Source organism: Delphinapterus leucas, chromosome 14, assembly GCF_059928025.1.
Source record: "Delphinapterus leucas isolate spDelLeu-1000000601 "Yukka" chromosome 14, BTC_Dleu_Yukka2, whole genome shotgun sequence".
Lineage (NCBI taxonomy): Eukaryota > Metazoa > Chordata > Mammalia > Artiodactyla > Monodontidae > Delphinapterus > Delphinapterus leucas.
Genome location: NC_143142.1, coordinates 46741961 through 46762923, shown reverse-complemented (window position 1 = coordinate 46762923; position 20963 = coordinate 46741961). Strand labels below are relative to the sequence as shown.

The 20963-nt window shown below is 35.5% G+C and overlaps 1 protein-coding gene and 1 pseudogene across 6 annotated transcripts in view; one reads left to right on the top strand and one right to left on the bottom strand.

The window, feature by feature from the left end:
• The window catches only part of TRAPPC8 (trafficking protein particle complex subunit 8), a 90675-nt gene that overhangs the window by 46005 nt on the left and 23707 nt on the right, over window positions 1-20963 (top strand). For all 6 annotated transcript variants that reach the window (XM_089895048.1, XM_022586904.2, XM_022586905.2 and 3 more), the window contains 8 exons: window positions 713-907; window positions 2015-2145; window positions 5347-5421; window positions 5957-6083; window positions 8233-8387; window positions 14454-14896; window positions 16242-16389; window positions 19533-19629. In XM_089895048.1, coding sequence (XP_089751174.1) covers window positions 713-907; window positions 2015-2145; window positions 5347-5421; window positions 5957-6083; window positions 8233-8387; window positions 14454-14896; window positions 16242-16389; window positions 19533-19629 — 1371 coding nt within the window. The remainder of the gene's footprint in view (window positions 1-712; window positions 908-2014; window positions 2146-5346; window positions 5422-5956; window positions 6084-8232; window positions 8388-14453; window positions 14897-16241; window positions 16390-19532; window positions 19630-20963) is intronic.
• Window positions 17570-18606, bottom strand: LOC149747620 (homeobox protein NANOG pseudogene; annotated as a pseudogene).

Sequence of the window (20963 nt, the reverse complement as noted above, 5' to 3'; positions counted from 1 at the left end):
CAAGAAAAGTAAAACAGCAGGGAATGAATTGATAAATTTTGGTACATTCATATAATGGTTTCATGGATAATACCCCCAGCATAAAGCTGAGTGGAAAAAGTTGCAGAAGGATGGCTGAAATGTAATTCCATGTATATAAATTTCAAAAATATAAACCAACTCTATGAATTGTTTATGTATACACTCATTTGGTAAGGTAAAAAAAATAAAAAATATGAGTGTGAATGTTATGCTTCAGAGTAGCTCTGGGAAGAAGTGGTACCAGTGGAGGAGATGAAGGAGAGTGACAGGATTGGGGAGGGTGACATAGAGGACATCAACTCTATCTGTAACATTTATTTTATTTTTAAATAAAATTTGGGATCATATAACAAAGTTAACATTTGTTAAATTTTGATATACAAGTATTTATATTATTCTCCATGCTTTGTTCGTATGTTTGAAATATTTCATATAAAATTGTAGACAACTAGGAAGGTGTATTCTTTCAGAGTCAGAAGGAAAAAAGCATCAATATTATAAGTTAAGTTCCAGTCAGGCTAGAATTAGTAAGAGGTTATTTTTCTCTCACATAATTGGAAATAGGCAAGAATGGTATATGTGTTTATTTGGATACTTTAGACCTTTATTTTAAATATATTTCATTTGAGGGCAGGTGTTAATAAATATGCATATTTAATAGTGACACTTTTCTTTTTTCTTTTTTTTTAAGGTGAAAAGCAAGCAGCTACTCATGTAAGTCTTGATCAAGAATATGACTCTGAATCCTCTCAGCAGTGGCGAGAACTTGAGGAACACGTTGTGGCTGTGGTCAACAGAGGAGTACTTCCATCCAACTTCCACCCCACAGAGTACTGTTTGAACAGTTACTCAGATAACTCAAGATTTCCGCTCACAGTTGTAGAAGGTGATATACTTGAATTTCTTTTTTAAAAATATTTATTTATTTAATTATTTATTTATATTTATTTATTTTGGCTGTGCTGGGTCTTAGTTGTGGCACACAGGATCTTTAGTTGCAGCATGCGGGATCTTCTTAGTTGTAGCATGCGGACTTCTTAGTTGTGGCATGCATGCGGGATCTAGTTCCCCAACCAGGGATCCAACCTGGACCCCCTGCATTGGGAGCGTGGAGTCTTACCCACTGGACAACCAGGGAAGTCCCTTGAATTTCTATTCATGTTTTTCCCCCCCCCCCACATCTTTATTGGAGTATAAATGTTTTACGATGTTGTGTTAGTTTCTGCTGTACAACAACGTGAATCAGCTTTTATTTTGTTTACAGTGTATTCAGGATAATGTGGGGTTTTTTGTTCTTTTAATTTAACTAATTTATTTATTTGGGCTGCGTTGGGTCTTTGTTGCCACGCGTGGGCTTTCTCTAATTGTGGCGAGCAGGAGCTACTCTTCATTGCCGTGCGTGAGCTTCTCATTGTGGTGGCTTCTCTTGTTGCGGAGCACGGGCTCTAGGCACACGGGCTTCAGTAGCTGTGGTACGTGGGCTCAGTAGTTGTGGGTCGCGGGCTCTAGAGTGCAGGCTTAGTAGTTGTGGCGCACGGGCTTAGTTGCTCCATGGCATGTAGGATCTTCCCGGACCAGGGCTCGAACCTGTGTCACCTGCATTGGCAGGTGGATTCTTAACCACTGCACCACCAGGGAAGCCCTCAAGATAATGTTCTGCATGCCAAATATGACTAGAAGTTGGGGATGCAAAAGTAAATTGAGTACTCATAATATAGTGAGCTGCATTTATAAAACCATGCAGTGGGGGCTTTAATACAGGAATATGCAATGTGCTTTTGGAATATAGAAGACAGAATGACATTCTTTGGTACAGAGAAATTGGGGAAATCTTCTTGAGAAGGTAATTTAAACTGAATCCTGAATAAATGGACATTTACAAGGTGATAGGCAGAAATGCAGGGCTGTGAAAGCAAGGTGTGTTCAGAGAATTGAAGCATAGGGTGATGTATGGGGTTTATTCAAGTTATTAATTTAGGCCTTTCTTTTATAGAGCCAATAACAGTGGAAGTGGCTTTTAGAAACCCTTTGAAAGTTCCACTTTTGTTGACTGATTTGTCATTGCTCTGGAAGTTTCAACCTAAAGATGTCAGTGGAAAGGAAAATGAAGAAGTTAAAGAACTAGTAAGTTGTTAAAAGGTATTTGTAATAAGCATGTTTCAGTAACAGTCTTAACAGATGCTGTAATAGCATTTCAACTTCTTCTGTTCAGTGAGCTGAAGTTACTCTTTTTTGTTTGTTTGTTTTGTTTTTTGTTTTTGCGGTACGCGGGCCTCTCACTGTCGTGGCCTCTCCTGTTGCGGAGCACAGGCTCCGGACGCGCAGGCTCAGTGGCCATGGCTCGTGGGTCTAGCCGCTCCGCGGCATGTGGGATCTTCCCAGACCGGGGCACGAACCTGTGTCCCCTGCATCGGCAGGCGGACTCTGAACCACCGCGCCACCAGGGAAGCCCTGAAGTTACTCTTTTTTTATGCTTATTTTCTCTAGTTACAAAAAATATGAGATATGCTTATTGAAAATTGAGAGTACAGAAGAAGATAAGGATAGAAGTAAAACTGTTTTGTCTTCTCAGCATTTATTTCTTCCAGTTTTATTGAGATATAACTGACATACAGCACTGTGTAAGTTTAAGATGTACAGCATAATGATTTGACTTAACATACCTCAAGAAATGGTTAAGGTGTACAGCATAATGATTTGACTTAACATACCTCAAGAAATGGTTATCATAGTAAGTTTACTAGCATCCATCATCTTATATAGATACAAAATTAAAGAAATAGAAAAAAATATTTTTCCTTGTGATGAGAATGCTTAGGATTTTCTCTTAACTTTCTTATATAACATACAACAGTGTTAGTTATATTTATTATGCTGTACATTACGTTTCTGGTATCTTATCTTACAACTGGAATTTTGTATCTTTTGACTTCTTTCATCCAGTTCCCCCTCTCCCCACTCCCTGCCTCTGATAACCACAAATCAGATCTCTTTTTCTATGAGTTTGTTCATTTGTTTTTTTGTTTTTGAGGTATAATTGATCTACAATGCTATGTTAGTTCCTGATACACAACATAGTGATTTGCTATTTCCGTACATTTTAAAATGGTCACCATAATAAGTCTAGTTGTCATCTGTCACCATACAAAGATGTTACAGAGTTATTGACCGTATTCCCCACATTGTACATTTCTTGTGACTCATTTACTTTGCAACTGGAAGTTTGTACCTCTTAATCTCCCTCACCTATTTCCTCCCACCCCACCCCCTGGCAATTACCTGTTTGTTCTCTGTATCTATGACTTTCTGTTTTGTTATGTTTGTTCATTTGTTTTGCTTCTTAGATAGCACTGTCATCAGTATTTAGAAATAACTACTTTAACACTTTTGTATGCCTTTCTAATCATTTGCATTTGTATGTTTTTTCCTCATATGTGGGATTCTCATTATGTATGTTGCTTTTTTCATTCTGTATTTATATGCATATTTTGGTATTAAATATATTAATATTACATTTTTGTATAATATTCCGTAACACGAATGGTCTGTAAGCTATTCAACTCTCTCCATTGGTAGTAGTTTTGGAAGTTTTCATTTGTTTACTATTATAATAATTCATTGGTGAAAATTTGAGTACATAGTTTCTTATCCTGCTTATTTCTGTAGGAAAAATTTCTAGGCATGAAGTTAGAATATTTTAGGGAATAAATATTTTAATACTCTTGGTTTCCCAAAAGGTCATACCAACAAGCTTTGCACCAGCAGTATATGGGGTTGGGTATCTCATCTTTGCAAGATTAAGTATTCTTATTTATTTAAAAAAAATCTCGATTTTATAGGTTAAGAAAAATGCTGTCTTACTATTTTATTTTCCATTTCATTGATTTCTAGTGAAGTTGAAGTTCTTGTTTTTGTATTTCTTCTCTTGTGAATTGTCATAACTTTCATTTATATTTATCTTTTTTCTTATGTATGTCTGTAATAATTTCTTTATATATTTAAGATAGTTATTTTTGAGGCAGGAAATTTTGTTACCCAGCTGATTGTAACAGAAATAACTTGGGCAAGTACATTTTTTTACTTATTTATTTGTTTATTCACCAATATCTATTATGTTACTTATACTTCTTTATACTACCTTGCTATATGCTTTGATAATATGGTAAAAATTATTTTTAAATTGGGAAATATCCCAATATTTAGGTGCTGATTTATGAAGGGAGAACTTAAAGAAGATGTCTGTTATACTAACTTTAGACTATTTAAACTATTTCTCTTGAAGTGTTTTCATTTTTTTAAAGATTGCTTTATTAAGTCTTAAGTCTTGCTGCTTAAATTCATTGAAGACATTTTGTGATTATTTACACTTATTGTGAATAGTTTTGAAAGATTGAGGTTTCCCAGGCTCTATTCTGACTTGAATTTTAGCAACCTCAGTAATTTTTCTAATGTTTTTTGGATGCCTGGAATACAAATTAGAAGAGTATAAATTGTTCACTCTTGGAAAAGTTTTTTTAAAAGGTCTGTTAGTTTTTGATGTATGTTAGTCCGTTCAAGATGTTAGATTTTAAAGGAGGTTTATTAAAGTTAAGTGAAAATTGTCATTGTGTAAAATGAAGTTGCACTTTTTTCTGTAAATTTCAAACTCTTTGGGTTTCTTCATGAGCTGCTACTGGTGATGGACTAAGATGCTGAACTGGAATTTAGGGAAATGAAATTTTTATTTCTTGTGTCAATTAACTAATTTCATGGTAAAAGTTAAACAGGGTTTATGAGGATTAAGTTTACCCCAGTGTGAGCCAACTTTAGCCCTGCTTTTGGAAGAGACAGGACTTTTTTGCTCTTCCGCACTGCCCTTATTGTCCACAAATCTTATGTATCCTACTTAAGCTGTTATTACTTTTTCCATGTGTAATTGGCCAATTTGGAAAGAGGCTGGTCGGAGTAAAATAAGAAAAAATTTGCTCTTATTGCAAGATTAAATTAAATGGCCATTTTGGCCATTTTTTTACGATGAGCAACTGAACTCTTGTATCTCTTGAGGTTTTATCTTCTTGGTGGCTGTGACTTTGAGTAGATCACTTATCTTCTGCAGTTGAATTGGACTGAATGAAATGAAAATAAAGTAAATCAAGTGCCTACTACTGCATGACTTTACTGCTGGTGTGAAATCAAAGCACTTTGCATATTGCTTAGCACATGGTGAAAAGCTAATAAATGCTAACTATAACTATTGTTATTGTTCTTAAATATTGATACATAGAAATGTTAATAATCTGATACTTTATTCATTGGAATGTATATTTTACATAATTTACTTTTCAGGTAAAAGGTGAACCTGAAATGATTGGAACTGAAGTTGTTTCAGAATTCTTAATTAATAGTGAAGAATCTAAAGTGGTAATTGTTTCATTATTTTTCTGTCAAGTCTTTAAAAGTAAGATGAAAACAAATTTTAAAAATCCATTTATTCAGTTTGTTTTATATTCCAGTTTTCTTAAAAACTAAAATTTGGAATATTAGGAAAGTGGAATTGCACGGGGGGAGATTGATTGGGAAAGTAGGTTTGCAGTGGTCTTTAGTTTGTTAATTTCCTAAGAAGCCTGGTGGAAAAAGTTTTTGCTTTCTTTTTGGGATGAGTATTGTAATTTCATATGATATTTGGTTGACCAGAATATTTTGGCTTTTATTAAAAGTATTGATGAGGATCCAGGCCTATAACTTTTGAATTTAGAAAATTTCTTTTGAAGAAAATGCGTTCTAGTAAGAGAAATCAATTGATAGTTAAGTTTAGGTCATGAGTTTATATTGATATTAAATTATTGATATTATATTGATATTAAATATAAATTCTGCAACATTACAGAATTTAGGTATTGCACTATTTAAGAGACTATGAAAACAGATAATAAGAGTGACTTATATATCTCCACAGGCAAGGCTAAAGCTCTTTCCCCATCACATAGGGGATCTGCATATTCTGGGAGTTGTTTATAATCTTGGCACTATTCAGGGCTCCATGACAGTAGATGGCATTGGTGCTCTTCCTGGATGTCACACAGGTAAAGCTATAGAAACTAATAATTAAATCTCCATAGAATAAAATGAAAAATGAAGTATTTTAAAAATAAGTTTAATGTACATTTAATAAGGCATTTAATCAAATGAAAGAATGGATAATTTGGATTATTTTTAACTCTGCCATTGCTTCAAAAATAAAACAACTTTATTCCCTTCTGACGTATTTTTGATAATTCTTTGGTTCTACCCTATGTATTTTTCTTTTTTGTTATTGATCCAAATTTAGTAAATTCTAACTAAATATATTCTAACTATTGGTTGAGATATCTGCTGCCAGTACAAAAATTGTCTTAATATATTCTATTTTTTGAATATGAAAACTAAAGACCAGTGTTTTCATATCATTGGATGTGAAACACCTTAAATTCTGTCATCTGTTTTGTAAAAAGAGTAGGATTTAGAGTTAAGCTGATATTCTTGGTGTCCCAGATGATAAGTTTTACAAAGTTTTGAAGAGTAAAACTACTAGATATATATGTTTAACATGGTTTGCCTTTTTTTTGCCCTTTAATTTTCAGGGAACCCTTCTTATATTACCTTGTAATTGTTATTTGCGTTTAAGTTGACAAGATGCTAGAGAGAGAGTTTACTATAAAATCCATCACTTCTATCTCTTAATTTTAGTAGCTAAGTCTTTTTTTTTTTTTTTGCGGTACATGGGCCTCTCACTGCTGTGGCCTCTCCCGCTGTGGAGCACAGGCTCCGGACGCACAGGCCCAGCGGCCATGGCCCATGGGCCCAGCCGCTCCGCGGCACGTCGGATCCTCCCGGACCAGGGCACGAACCCGCGTCCCCTGCATCGGCAGGCGGACTCCCAACCACTGCGCCACCAGGGAAGCCCCTTATTATTTTTTTTAACAAATTATGGTCATTGGCAGACTTGAATTTAGCATTTACAAAAGCTGATTATATTGGGAAATCTTTTGGGAACACTTGGAAAATTTGTTGGTCCTTTTAACCTTCAGTTGGATATTTCTACTTGCCTGCATATCTAGGATAATTCAATAAAACATTTTTTTAAAAAGTATACAGAAGTGGAATGAATCCATAAGAATTCAAAAATTATAAGGAAAAAATTGATACTAAAGTTGAGTATGGTGTTTATGCATTTTAGTACTATATGTGTAATTGACACTAAAGTTGAGTATGGCGTTTATGCATTTTAGTACTATATGTGTAATTCTTGGTTGAAAAGCACCAGACAAGATTCTTTTATAAATAATCTTGCTAATTTTTGAATATTTTAAGTAAACTGAGTGTTAAAAACTTTTTGAAGCTTCTTTCCTTTCCCACTGTACCTACCTAGGATTTTAATCTAGTACCACAAAGTTACGGTTGTCAATAAATTATAGCTAATTGCTTCATTTAAGGTACCGAATATATGCATTAATAAATATTTTATGACATTAGTGGGAGGAGAACCTGATTTAACTGTTAAATTGCATCTTATAGCAGAATTTTTATGAAGTTTTAGTGTAGTTCTATTTACTATTTAAAATGCTAATAGGGATCTGGGTCAGATGAGGTATGGGAAATGCTACAGTGTGTCTGGTCTGGGAGTATCACAGTGATCTTCAGCACATTAAAGACTCTTAAGTATTCCTGCAGGAAATAAAGTTGTACACCCTGGCTTTTTTCACACCTACATGCAATGTGTGGAAGCTTTTGAGGAAAATCTCACATGATTATTAAGTGAGTTTAATTTTGAGAAAGCTACCTATACTATCTTTAATTTTCTTTGTGCATTCTATTAAGAAGATGTAGTTATTTATAATCCCGAAATAATTCAAATTAGTATATATATACTGAATATGAGTAGCTGTTCTGTCAGATAGATCTTTTTGGTTAATAGCCATTATGGTTAAATGTAGGTTTCAAAAACTTCCTATTTAGTAGTCTTTCTGTAAAGTAAGTAAATCCTAATAAAATGAGAAATTAAGCAGCATACAATAGGTGTTGTTAAGCATGGAAATAAAATATGCTTAATTCTTTGATTAACCATGCTAATTAGTAATTGTCTAGAATTTTTCTAGAAATAATCTGAAACATACAGTATTCATATATTCAAGCTAAATTGATGTCAGTTAACGTACCAAATTATTTTAGGGCATTGATTGTTTTTTATTTCAGGAAAGCATTCCTTGAGTATGTCAGTCCGAGGGAGACAGGATTTAGAAATTCAAGGTCCTCGACTTAACAACACAAAAGAAGAGAAAACATCTATTAAATATGGTCCTGATCGACGTCTAGATCCCATAATCACTGAAGAAATGCCACTGTTGGAGGTATTTCACTTTTTAAAATTTCATACACTTAATAATTTATCTGTAAGGTGAGGATGATATTTTGGGTAGGTTAATTTTAGACTTTGGTATTATTGATAGATTGAAATGCACTTTTAAATTCTTGGGGACTTCCCTGGCGGTCCAGTGGTTGAGACTGTGCGCTTCCACTGTGGGGTTGTGGGGGGTGTGGGTTCGGTCCCGGTCTGGGAGCTGGGATCCCGTGTGCTGTGTGGTGCAGCCAAAAAAAAGCTGATGCTGAACAGATGTAATTTACAAAGATAAGATAATCATGCAAATTAGCATTAAGTCACAGCCAGGTTGTAAGATACAATCCTCAAAATACTAATGGAAGTTGAGAAAAACCTTCTGAAAGAACACTTTGGTTGTTATTAAAATCAATGGCTCTTTCTGGGTAGGATATAAAAATAACAGGAGTTAATTCTTGTAAAAAATTTAAGCAATATAGATAATTTTTATATGAATAAAACCAATATTCCCTTCACTTTCTTTGTATCCCACCCTGTCATACTTTCATGCCATCTTTTAGTTGCAAAAGATAGAAACTGATGCTGGGTAGCATAACCCGCCTCCCCCCACCAATATTATTTAGTTTGAAGGATTTTGGAATATCTCATGGAAACTAAAGTATCACAGAACAGTAGGTCTCAAGGAAGAGTAAGGACTCAGCAGCTCCAGGGAATTCATAAAGCCTTTAGAAAGCATTGCTTTTGATATGACTTCAGTCTTGCAACTTCTGGTCTTTGTGCCACTTCATTACAAATCTAGGAAAGAACTATGGCCCACCTTGAATCAGGTGTTTACCTGAAAGGCAGGCCAGTGGCACAGCCATGAAGTATAAGTGTGAACACTGGAAGGAGGGCCTTCCTCCTGCATCCTCATGTTTCCCTAGTAGGGGAGTTAGAAGCTTAGTCATTCTCCTTCAGAAAGCGCCAGTGATTCCAAACAGATATTTCTCTTTTCAGACCTTTCGTTTTACACTTACATATATTTTTAATAATCATACTGCACATTTTATCCTGTGACTTGCTTTTTGTCTTTAACAACAAAACTTGGTCTTTGTTCACAATCAGTAAAATTCTTTTTTAACAGCTAGATAAGGTGTTCCTTTATTCAGATACATTACAATGTATTTTAATCATTTATGTATTGATGGGTGTGGTTCTAGTTTTTCATCATTACTGACAGTTCTGCAGTAAACATTATTATTATATACATATTTTGTTCATGTTCTAGTTTAGACTAGGCTTTTAGAAATGGAATTGTTGGGTCAATCATGCAATATACTATAAAATTACCTTCAGCAAGGCTGTAGGAATTGACACTTTTCCTTCAGAATGAGAGTGCCCATTGCTTCATGTCTGTGCCGTAATGGATACTATCAGGTTTTGTTTTTTTTTTGAACTTCTGCAAATCAAAATGGCATTTCTTTGATAACTGATAGGTTAGTCAATCTTCATTTTTTTGGTCCGTATGATTTTTTTCTTCTGTAAGTCCATATGATACCCTTTAATTGGGTTACTTCCTTTTTCTCATTGGATGATTTTATGGGTACTAATCCTATAGTGGTGGGGTAGGTAACATGCTCATGGAAACGGTGATGTGTGTGTGTTAAGGGAAAGGTATTGTTGAGCTGCATGTATTCTGCCCAGATTTTACACTTGCTTAATTATGTTGCATTTAAAGAGTTGTGTAGGGCAAATAAAAGACTCATTAAAGACTGATGGCAGTGCCAGTTTCTGGTTGATAAATATTTGCACATACTTTAACTTTGATTTGGTGTCTTTCATCACTTAAAGATTTTTAACTTATATTAAATCATTCTTAACTGATAGTCCTTTACTTGGTTGCTTCTAAGTTTTATATTTACTTACAGAGACTTCCCTAATCAAAACTTTTATAGTTTTATTGTTTAGTGTCTTTGCTTTGAAATCCAAGGGAATATACTCTCTGAATGTCAGGGGGTAGAGATCAAACTTTGTTTCTAGTCCCAATTACCATTAATTGAATATTGGCAACTTATTATGGCATCTTCCTAATATATTAATATCCTGAAAGTATGTTATGCAGATGATACCTATTCTCCTTGACATTTCTTCTTCTGTTTTTGTGTCATTTCCATACTCTTGCTTTATCATCTTTTTTTAATTTGGCAAGCCGAGGCCTGCTCATAATAATTTTTTTCTTACACTTGTGCCACTTTTGTCCAAGTTTTGTCAAGTTCCCACAATAATACAATAATGAAAATTGGCATTTTTATTACAATTGCATTGCTATAGCTAGGAGTTTTGAGACTGAAGATGAAATGAGTTGGGATCCAAATGTTATTTTAGGGTTATTCAATACCATTGTAGTTTAGAAGTTACTAATAAACATTTTGCTTAGGATTGTATATGTAAGAATTTGCTACAGCTTACTTGCAAAAGGGGAGATTCTGACCTCTCTGGTTTAAGGTTTGAGATAAATCAATAGAGAATACCAAAATACTCAGTTTTTATAGATTCTCCTAGCTTATGGTTTTTATTATACCATATTAGTTAAATGTTCTTCAATTATTAAGACTGTTAAATGTGCCAATGGTTTTTAAGTGCAGTGCTTCTCAGGCACACATTAAGGATAGAGCTTAGCTTTTCAGCTTCTGTCTAAGCCCATCTCTAATTATATGATCTTGGAAAGTTTCTTCACTTATAAAATGAGGGAAGTTGAACCAGTTGATGTTTGACTTTATGTTCTGTTTAACTCAACAGTCTTTAAATTTACATTCATCTTGTTTTCGATATTGCTGGTTCTGTACTTAACTTTGCCTCTTGCATACTATAGTGTTTTTGTTTTGTTTTTAAAATTTTATTGTTATAGATGCAGTTCTCCCTGAAGAGGGTGTTTTAGAGCAGAGGACCTCTTGTTCTACATAATACAGCAACTGGTGTTTGGTTGATTAAACAAAAAAGCTTGTAAAGTGAATAACCAAAAAAACCATAATAAATCCATACCCTAAACATTTTACCTTAATTGAAAACATATGAATATCCATTTATTTACTATTTTGGGGGTGTGTGTTTAGGTTAGAGACCTTTTCTATGAGTTCTTTGTGTTGGTATGGGTTTCCTAATATGAGTTTCATTTCATCTTTCATGCATTCTTCCACATCCATAAGTTGACATTTTAAGTGTCCAGTTTTGGTTTCTTCAGAGTGAGAAGCTAAAGGAAATTGTCAAGTAATCTAAGTACAGTATATGTCTAGATTTTATCTGCAGATAAAAGTTGTACTTTAAGGTATAAAAGAGGGTGGGTTTAGTAGAAAACCAAAAGCTACTAATGTTCAGTTCCATAAACATCACTTAGTATTTTCTACTGAAATACTAGAGAATTTGGTTAATCAAACAGACATGGTATGATGGAGGTCAGTTAAGAGACCTTATATTATACTTGGATGAACAGTAGTATACATTAATATTAGTAAAAATCATAGAATATTCCCATTCCTAATATCTTACGTCAGAAATATTTTGTAGAGTTTGAAGTGTTTAAGGGAGTAGTGAAAGAAGTAATCAATCTACAGCATCTGATGAAATAGTCTCTAACAGCATATATTTATCAAAACAAGATTGAGGATGAAAATTAGAGAAACTCATTGAGAAAATATAATTAAAGTGTCATGTGTTAACTCTAATGTGTATAGCATACTGAAAGCAAACAGTGAACTATGAGCTGTATCTACTTAGAAATATTTTATATTTAAGTTCTGTTGGAGAAAAAATGGTATCATTCCAAAACTTTTTCTTCACTTACTAATTTTTAACATTTTGTTAGGATAAATTTTACCATAGAATAGCAGAAAGAAGAGCAGGCCCCTTCAGGTTCTCACTGCATAGGCAGTAAGTTGTGTACATGTAGTTTATTCAACCAGACTTGTCTGTCACTTGTGTCCAATCACTTGCTGTTACAGAAAAAACCACAATAAATAACCTTATGCATATCAGTTTTATACATTATGTATGTGCATATCACACATATATCTTTAGGATAAATTAGTAGAAGTCACACTCCTGGTTCTTGGTCTTATTTTCCATTAAAATTTGAAGCTGTCCAAAACACCACCTGTTTAAAAGGACTTTTAGGGACTTCCCTGGTGGTCCAGTGGTTAAGAATCTGCCTTGCAGTGCAGGGGACGTGGGTTCAATCCCTGCTTGGGGAACTAAGATCCCACATGCCATGGGGCAGCTAAACCCGCGCACCCCAACTACTGAGCCTGCGCGCCGCAGCCAAGAGTCCACATGCTGCAATGAAAAGATCCTGCGTGCCACAATTAAGACCCAATGTAGCTGCCCCCGCCCAAAAAATAAATAAAATAAAGGACTTTCAGCAAGAGTGCATTTGAAGTAAAGGCTAGATACACTGGTTCTCCTTAGAGTCAACATAGCGTATTTAGTAAAACCTTTATTCTGAAGGTATATTACACAGTATCCTACAAGTGGTGTATCACTGGTCTTATTCCATCACCCTTCCCATTCTACCAGTGCTGTAGCCTTATTGATGATATCTGGGTATCGGTGTGTGTTTTAGTGTGTCTTTACAGTACTCTGTTTCACTTGTTACTCATGCAGTTGTTTTTGATATAACAACTCAAAATTGATATTCCCTAACAAATTTTAGCTTATTTGACTAAGCTTATTTGATACTAGCTAATTAGTACATCATCAGTGTCTTCAGTATAATGCTATACTTGGTTTATTTTTTCCCATCTTCTTAATCTGTGTTTTGGATTTCTGCCTTAATCCCTTATTTTCTCATGTCCATTTTTAAAGCTCCTGATTTCCCCAAATTTTATCTGATTCCTTAAGAATATGGCCATAATGAAGTCCTATTCAAACTAAGACTAAAAGACAGATATTTCCACTGGACTTTGTTTTTTTTTTGTTGTTTTTTTTTTTTTTTGCGGTACGCGGGCCTCTCACTGTTGTGGCCTCTCCCGTTGCGGAGCACAGGCTCCGGACGCGCAGGCTCAGCATCCATGGCTCACGGGCCTAGCCACTCCGTGGCATGTGGGATCTTCCCGGACCGGGGCACAAACCCGTGTCCCCTACATCGGCAGGCGGACTCTCAACCACTGCACCACCAGGGAAGCCTCCACCGGACTTTCATAACTCCTTTGGGACAGCCAGCTGTAACTTTATTCCTCATACTGTTACCTTTATATTCTTCCTTTCTTAGATGCTGTCAGAGTACTTCTGACATTTATTCTTCTGGATCTTTTAAATGCAGATGACTTACTGGATGATTTTGTTAGCCCGTATTTCCATCTCTTATCTGAAATCCTGAGGCCAGGCATGTGTTGGAAGTCAATTTTTTTTTTTTTAATTTTTAGAAATTGTGCATGTACATGTGTGTTTTTATCTAAAGCGTTATGTGACCCCTGTTGGGTTTGTGGCAGCACCTGGTAATCAAGCACATTAATGTGGCTTGAGTGAACCATATGAATATGACACTAAATGGAAAAGGCTATAAAGAGCCTCCATTTGTCAGATCAGGTTTTGCTTCCACACAGCTTACTGAAAGCCTGAGGATATTCGAAGATACCGGCTTTTTAAATTATATATATGGAATCATGCATCTATATGCTTTTCCCTTTTAGGACCTATTGTGCCTCTTTTCATTTTAATGATGTATAAATAGTTGAGCTACTTTTTAAGTTGACAATGTTAAGGGTTTTTCAGCTGATAATTGTTCATGTGACCATGCTAAATTACTTATAGCTTCTCTTGTCCATAATCTACACAGTTGTGAAAGTTTTGCCGGTGACCCTGTAGTTATTGACACTGTACCTTTAATTCATAACTCTGAAATCTGCTACTGAGTAACACTAGTCTCTGTCTCATTCTCTTTTTTAAAATGGAGTTCTTAATACCACATACCCAGGGAGATATCAAAGAGAATTAATAAAATACTTGTAAACCTATAGTAAAGAAATACAGCATCTTAAAGTGTTATTAATTAGAGGTTCAGAATTTTTAACAGACAATATAATAATATTTTTTCCCTCCAATGCAGGTGTTCTTTATACATTTTCCTACAGGGCTTCTCTGTGGAGAAATCCGAAAAGCATATGTAGAATTTGTCAATGTCAGCAAATGTCCTCTTACTGGATTGAAGGTTGTTTCTAAACGTCCAGAGTTCTTTACTTTTGGTGGTAACACAGCTGTTCTAACACCACTAAGTCCCTCAGCTTCTGAGAACTGTAGTGCTTACAAGACTGTTGTGACAGATTCTACCTCTGTGTGTACAGCACTCATATCATCAGCTTCTTCTGTAGACTTTGGCATTGGCATAGGAAGTCAGCCAGAGGTGATTCCTGTTCCCCTTCCTGACACTGTTCTTCTACCTGGAGCTTCAGTTCAGCTACCAATGTGGTTACGTGGGCCAGATGAAGAAGGTGTCCATGAAATTAACTTTTTGTTTTACTATGAAAGTGTTAAAAAGCAGCCTAAAATACGGTGAGTATTATAAAACTTTTTAGGTTTAACCTCTGCGTCTAATATATATAGATATATATACACCCATTCAAATAAACATTTTGATATTTGTTAACATATGTCATAGTTTACTAAGAAATTACTCCCTTCCAAATTATGCATGAAGTTTATATCTGAGGTTGTCCGTAATCTAGTTGTAAGTTCTAAGCAGCCAAAAGTGGAAAAAATTAAGCTACATTAATCTTTTTCGTGCTTCTTTCTATAAACTTCATGATTCTTCGATACAACTAAGTACTATGGCCAAAGTTATCACATAATAATGAAATTCACAGGTATCATGTATTAAAACAGGGTGTCATTTGTATATGAAGACAACTTGCCTACAGTCATCCTTTTTAAAGAAAATTACTGTTTTCCTTTTCCTTTTCCCTAGTGCCCTCCCCTGCCTCCCAAAATGTATGTATTTGCAGAACACATGATTTAGGTGGTGTTATGGGCATCACTGAAGAAATCAAACCTAGCTGGCTTATACAAGGATCTGTAGCCTGTAGCGCAATAGAGTATTTTATGATAATGCCATTGTCATTTTTACAAAATTAACCGGGAATAATTGTGCTACATTTTAAAATTTAATAAAATATCTTGTAAGGCTTACTATGAGAACCAAAAGATATAATATTTGTAAGGACAGGTACATTTTAGGTCCTCGGTAAATGTTAATTCCCCTTAAGAATATGATAGAGAGTTCTCTGGCCAAAGCAATCCATTAAGACTTTGTAGAATGTAGTAGTGGTAAAATGAGCTTCCAAAGAAGGTAAAGATTTCAGAATTTGGATCAAAGGGGATAGGCAAGAGAGTAGTGGGTATTCCCGGAAGTAACTGTATATATGAATGAAAATTTCCAACTTGGGAAATATGAACTGCATGTAGTTAGTTTGGCTACAGTATAAAATGTATAAAGGGGGAATAAAGGTGGAATTGTAAAGCTCTATTGTGGAGAGCCTTAAATGCCAGGTGAAAGTTTGGCATTTACTTGGTAGGCATTCAGTCATTAACTTTGGAACTACTATCAGAAGAGGTATGATCAAGACATGACTATATGATGATTATTTTCATGTACTATACTGTGGCTGAGTTTGATGAGCAGGGAAAAAAGGAGACTAATAGTTTTCTTCCAAACTGAGAATAAAGAATTGAACTAATGTTAGGCTAAGTAGATAATTTTACCTTATTGTATCTGTCTTGGTTTTTTTAGAGTATAAATTGTCCTGAGGGTGAATAGATTTTAAAAAGCTTTATTTGGAATTAGAGAATCATAACATTGGGAAAGAGTCTTAGATTAAATTTGTAATTTTTACTTCTTTAGTCACAGAATATTAAGACACACAGCAGTCATTTGTACCAGTCGATCTTTGAATGTGCGAGCCACTGTCTGCAGAAGTAATTCTCTTGAAGATGAGGAGGGCAGAGGAGGCAATATGCTAGTCTTTGTGGATGTGGAAAATACCAATACCGTAAGCTGGTTTAAAACTAAATTTTGTCTTTAATTATATTTTAAGTGTATCCTTTGTTTTTCATAATGATTTTTTTTTCCTTCACAAGACAGCATAAGCTAGGAATTTAGGGATGTTCATATAGAATGGAATGTAGAAACATGTTAATTCTCAATTTGCTTTGTAATTTTATCCCTCAGTACTTCAAATAAAAGGATCTAGTGGTATTGGGCTTCCCTGGTGGCGCAGTGGTTGAGAGTCCCCCTGCTGATGCAGGGGACATGGGTTCGTGCCCCGGTCCGGGAGGATCCCACATGCCGCGGAGCGGCTGGGCCCATGAGCCATGGCCACTGAGCCTGCGCGTCCGGAGCCTGTGCTCCGCAACGGAAGAGGCCACAACAGTGAGAGGCCCGTGTAACGCAAAAAAAAAAAAAAAAAAAAGGATCTAGTGGTATTAATATGATACATAAGCATATGGTATATGGCCATATACCAGTAATTCAACCTAAAAAAGATCTCATAAAGTGCTTTCTAGTCTTACCATTGAGGATGTGTTGTTTTTTCTTTTTAAATGGGTAATTTTTTTGTTTATTGGTACTTATAAACGAACCAGCCAACTGGTAGTATTATGATGTGGACAAATTAAAACATCTTTCTACAAATACTAGACTGGTGGAAAAAATTAGGGGTTGTAGTAAAATAGCAAAAAGGGGTAGAGGAAATCAGTGAAGCACATTGTAGCTTAACCCTTCACCTTAACAACTGAGGTTCTTAACAAGTAAAGCCTCCCCATCCCAGAAAATATGAATAATCCTTCATTACACATCTTTGTACTTTTGCTCCCTATTCTTGAGGTTAGGTTCTAGATCCTAAAGATACCAAAAAAATAGTATTATAACCTAGTTATCTATAGCCGCCTGTCATCTTTTATCATGATGTCCATAGATGCCAATGCTTGTGAAACCTCTTTGAGTAGACACCAATCATACACCCCCAAATTGACACAAAAGGCACAATGAAAAGCAGCTTATCAAGGCAGAGAGATATGTAATTGTAAAAGAAAAATTCTAGGGAAGTAATAACAGTCACAGCTCAAATTGAGATTGAATAATACAGCCATCGTTAGAAATCTTCAGACTGTGTGTTCAGGGAGTAATTTGGGAATAAATCCACGATTTGCTGTTGGGAATTGAAATACTTAGCAGTTTGCTGTATTATGTTATAGCTTTCCCCGGCAGTTTCCAAGGTGGCCTCCAAATCACTGACAGGAGAATTTTGCTAGAACTGGATCTGGGGCTGCAGGAATTCCTCAACATAGTTGTTGAATTGATTGTTCCAAGTCTGGTTATTCCAAGCTTGGGGGCACCAGATCTGACTGTTCCAGCTCTGGTTGCTCCAGGACTGACTATTCCAGCTCTGGTTGCTCCAAGTTGGGTTATCCCAGGTCTGGTTACCCCACGTGGGCAGGTTTCCGGAAGAGTTCACCAGGCATCCTTGGTGGTAGGAATAGAAGCCCGGGTATTCTGTAGTTGCTGGGCCCTGAGTCACAATGTTGCTATTCCTCAGCCAGTTGTTTTTCTGCCACCTCTTACATTTCATTCTCTGGTTCTGGAACCAGGTCTTAACTTGTTTGTAGCTAAGGTTCAGGATGTTGGAAAGTTCTTGCATTTGCTGGAGGCTGAGGTATTTCTGCCTGTGAAATCTGTCATTGAGCACACACTGCTGCGTCTGAGAGAACACGGTTCTGGTCTTCTGCTTCTTGACCAGGACCTTCTCTTCCTTCTTCTCTGTGCTCTTGTCTGCAGCCGTGGCTATTAGTTTTACTCTGGGGCTTGTGGGAGAATCAGGACTGTCCTGAATAAGCAGATCCATGGAGAAGGAAGGAAGAGGAGAGACAGTCTCCATGTCGTGGGTCTCAGCAGATGACATTTGCAAGGACACATAATTTTCTTCAGGCCCGTAAATCTCAGGCATTGGTGAAGATTCCCTAGAATTGGATGCTTTGGGGCCACGCAGGCTTTGGGGACAAGCTGGGTCCACACTCATGTTGTTGAATCGAAGGAGAGGGAGAAAACCAAAGAGCTAGATAGATGGTAGGAAAAGTCCAGGCTTAAGAATCTAGGTAGAAGAGCTTAGAGAAAGGTGAAGATCTCCAGGTGTAAAAGTATTAAAAACATGGGATGAAGGGAAGTCACCTGTATGATAACAGAAGCCTACCAGCCCAATGTAGGAAAATGACGAGGATGTGAGGAAAATGACGAGGATGTGAGGAAAATGACGAGGATGTGTTTTGATGTGCTTAAATTTACAAAGTTCTGTTAGGATTTCACATTCAGTATTGACTTGATAACCCCTTACTTATACATTTCCAGCAGTACCATTTCCTTTATATAAAGCATTTTAAACATTTTATATTTCCTGTTTATGTACTCTAAATATCAAAATGAGTATTCTTGAAGAAGGAAATGTGATCTTATTAAAGGAGAATCTTAGCTTCATATTGATTCAGTTTAGATACCTGTTTGAAATGTTACTTATTATTTCTGTCATGTCTTTTAGCTTCATAAATTTGTATGGTCATTTTAGGACATTTAAGGTCAATGTGCTGATATTTCGGTGATCTTCCCAAAAAAATCAATATTTGTAAGAGTAAGAACATTTGAATAATTTCAAATTAGCTCCTATTCAGGAGAATAAAAAATATATGCAATTTAAATAATTTTATGTACATTGACTGTATATTGGGATTCTGTTCTTTGTTGCTTTTTGCCTTAACAGGAATGTGAGAGAAAGATCAGAAGAAATAAAAGTGCTATGGTTTTGATTAAAAATTGGCAGCAAATAATTTTTGATATATTAAATAACTCATTATAATAGATTCTAATAACTGAATGCCTTTCAATATTTAAAAATTTGCCACTGGGAGTATATTATAATTAAATCTATTTTGTGAATAAGATGATGTGATGACTTATGTGTTTTAAGAATGTTTATAGAGGGATTGAAATAATTTACATTTCTGAAATGTATTGTTAATTTATTTCAAAATAAAAATTTCATCTTATGTTAATTGATACTGACTTTGGTAGCAGTGTCATTCTCATTAGAGTATTCTACGTTAGTGCTCCTAAACCTTGAATGACTCTTTTATTTCCTTTTGATAGAGTGAAGCAGGTGTTAAGGAATTCCATATAGTACAAGTATCAAGTAGTAGCAAACACTGGAAGTTACAGAAATCTGTAAATCTCTCTGAAAACAAAGGTTTGTGCCTTTTTCCCTCTTCATAATAAATTCTGATATCTTCCTTCGTTGATTTTATTTTTTTCAGAACAGTACCAGAATGTCATAAGATTATTGGTGCCTTTCTTTTTTTTTTTAACTCATTTAAATATCTGTATATACTTTGCTATAATTATATCATATATTACATTATATCAAAGTCCTTTTTTTAACATCTTTATTGAAGTATAATTGCTTTACAACGGTGTGTTAGTTTCTGCTGTATAACAAAGTGAATCTGCTATACATATACATATATCGCCATATCTCCTCCCTCTTGCGTCTCCCTCCCACCCTCCTTATCCCACCCCTCTAGGTGGTCACAAAGCACCGAGCTGATCTCCCTGTGCTATGCGGCTGCTTCCCACTAGCTATCTGTTTTACATTTGGTAGTGTATATATGTCCATGCCACTCTCTCACTTCATCCCAGCTTACCCTTCCCCATCCCTGTGTCCTCAAGTCCATTCTCCATGTCTGCATCTTTAATCCTGTCCTGCCCCTAGGTTCTTCACAACCATTTATTTGGTTTTTTTAAGATTCCATATATATGTATTAACATATGTTATTTGTTTTTCTCTTTCTGATTTACTTCACTCTGTATAAGAGTCTCTAGGTCCATCCACCTCACTACAAATAACTCAATTTCGTTTCCTTTTATGGCTGAGTAATATTCCATTGTATATATTGCCACACCTTCCTTATCCATTCATCTGTCGATGGACACTTAGGTTGCTTCCATGTCCTGGCTATTGTAAATAGAGCTGCAATGAACATTGTGGTACCTGGCTTTTTATGGTTTTCTCAGGGTATATGCCCAGTAGTGGGATTGCTGGGTCATATGGTAGTTCTATTTTTAGTTTTTTAAGGAACCTCCATACTGTTCTCCATAGTGGCTGTATCAATTTACATTCCTACCAACAGTGCAAGAGGGTTCCCTTTTCTCCACGCCCTCTCCAGCATTTATTGTTTGTAGATATTTTGATGATGGCCATGCTGACTGATGTGAGGTGATATCTCATTGTAGTTTTGATTTGCATTTCTCTAATGATTAGTGATGTTGAGCATCCTTTCATGTGTTTGTTGGCAATCTGTATATCTTCTTTGGAGAAATGTCTATTTAGGTCTTCTGCCCATTTTTGGATTGGGTGGGTTGTTTGTTGTTTTGATATTGAGCTGCATGAGCTGCTTGTATATTTTGGAGATTAATCCTTTGTCAGTTGGCTTCATTTGCAAATATTTTCTCCCATTCTGAGGGTTGTCTTTTGGTCTTGTTTATGGTTTTGTTTGCTGTGCAAAAGCTTTTAAGTTTCATTAG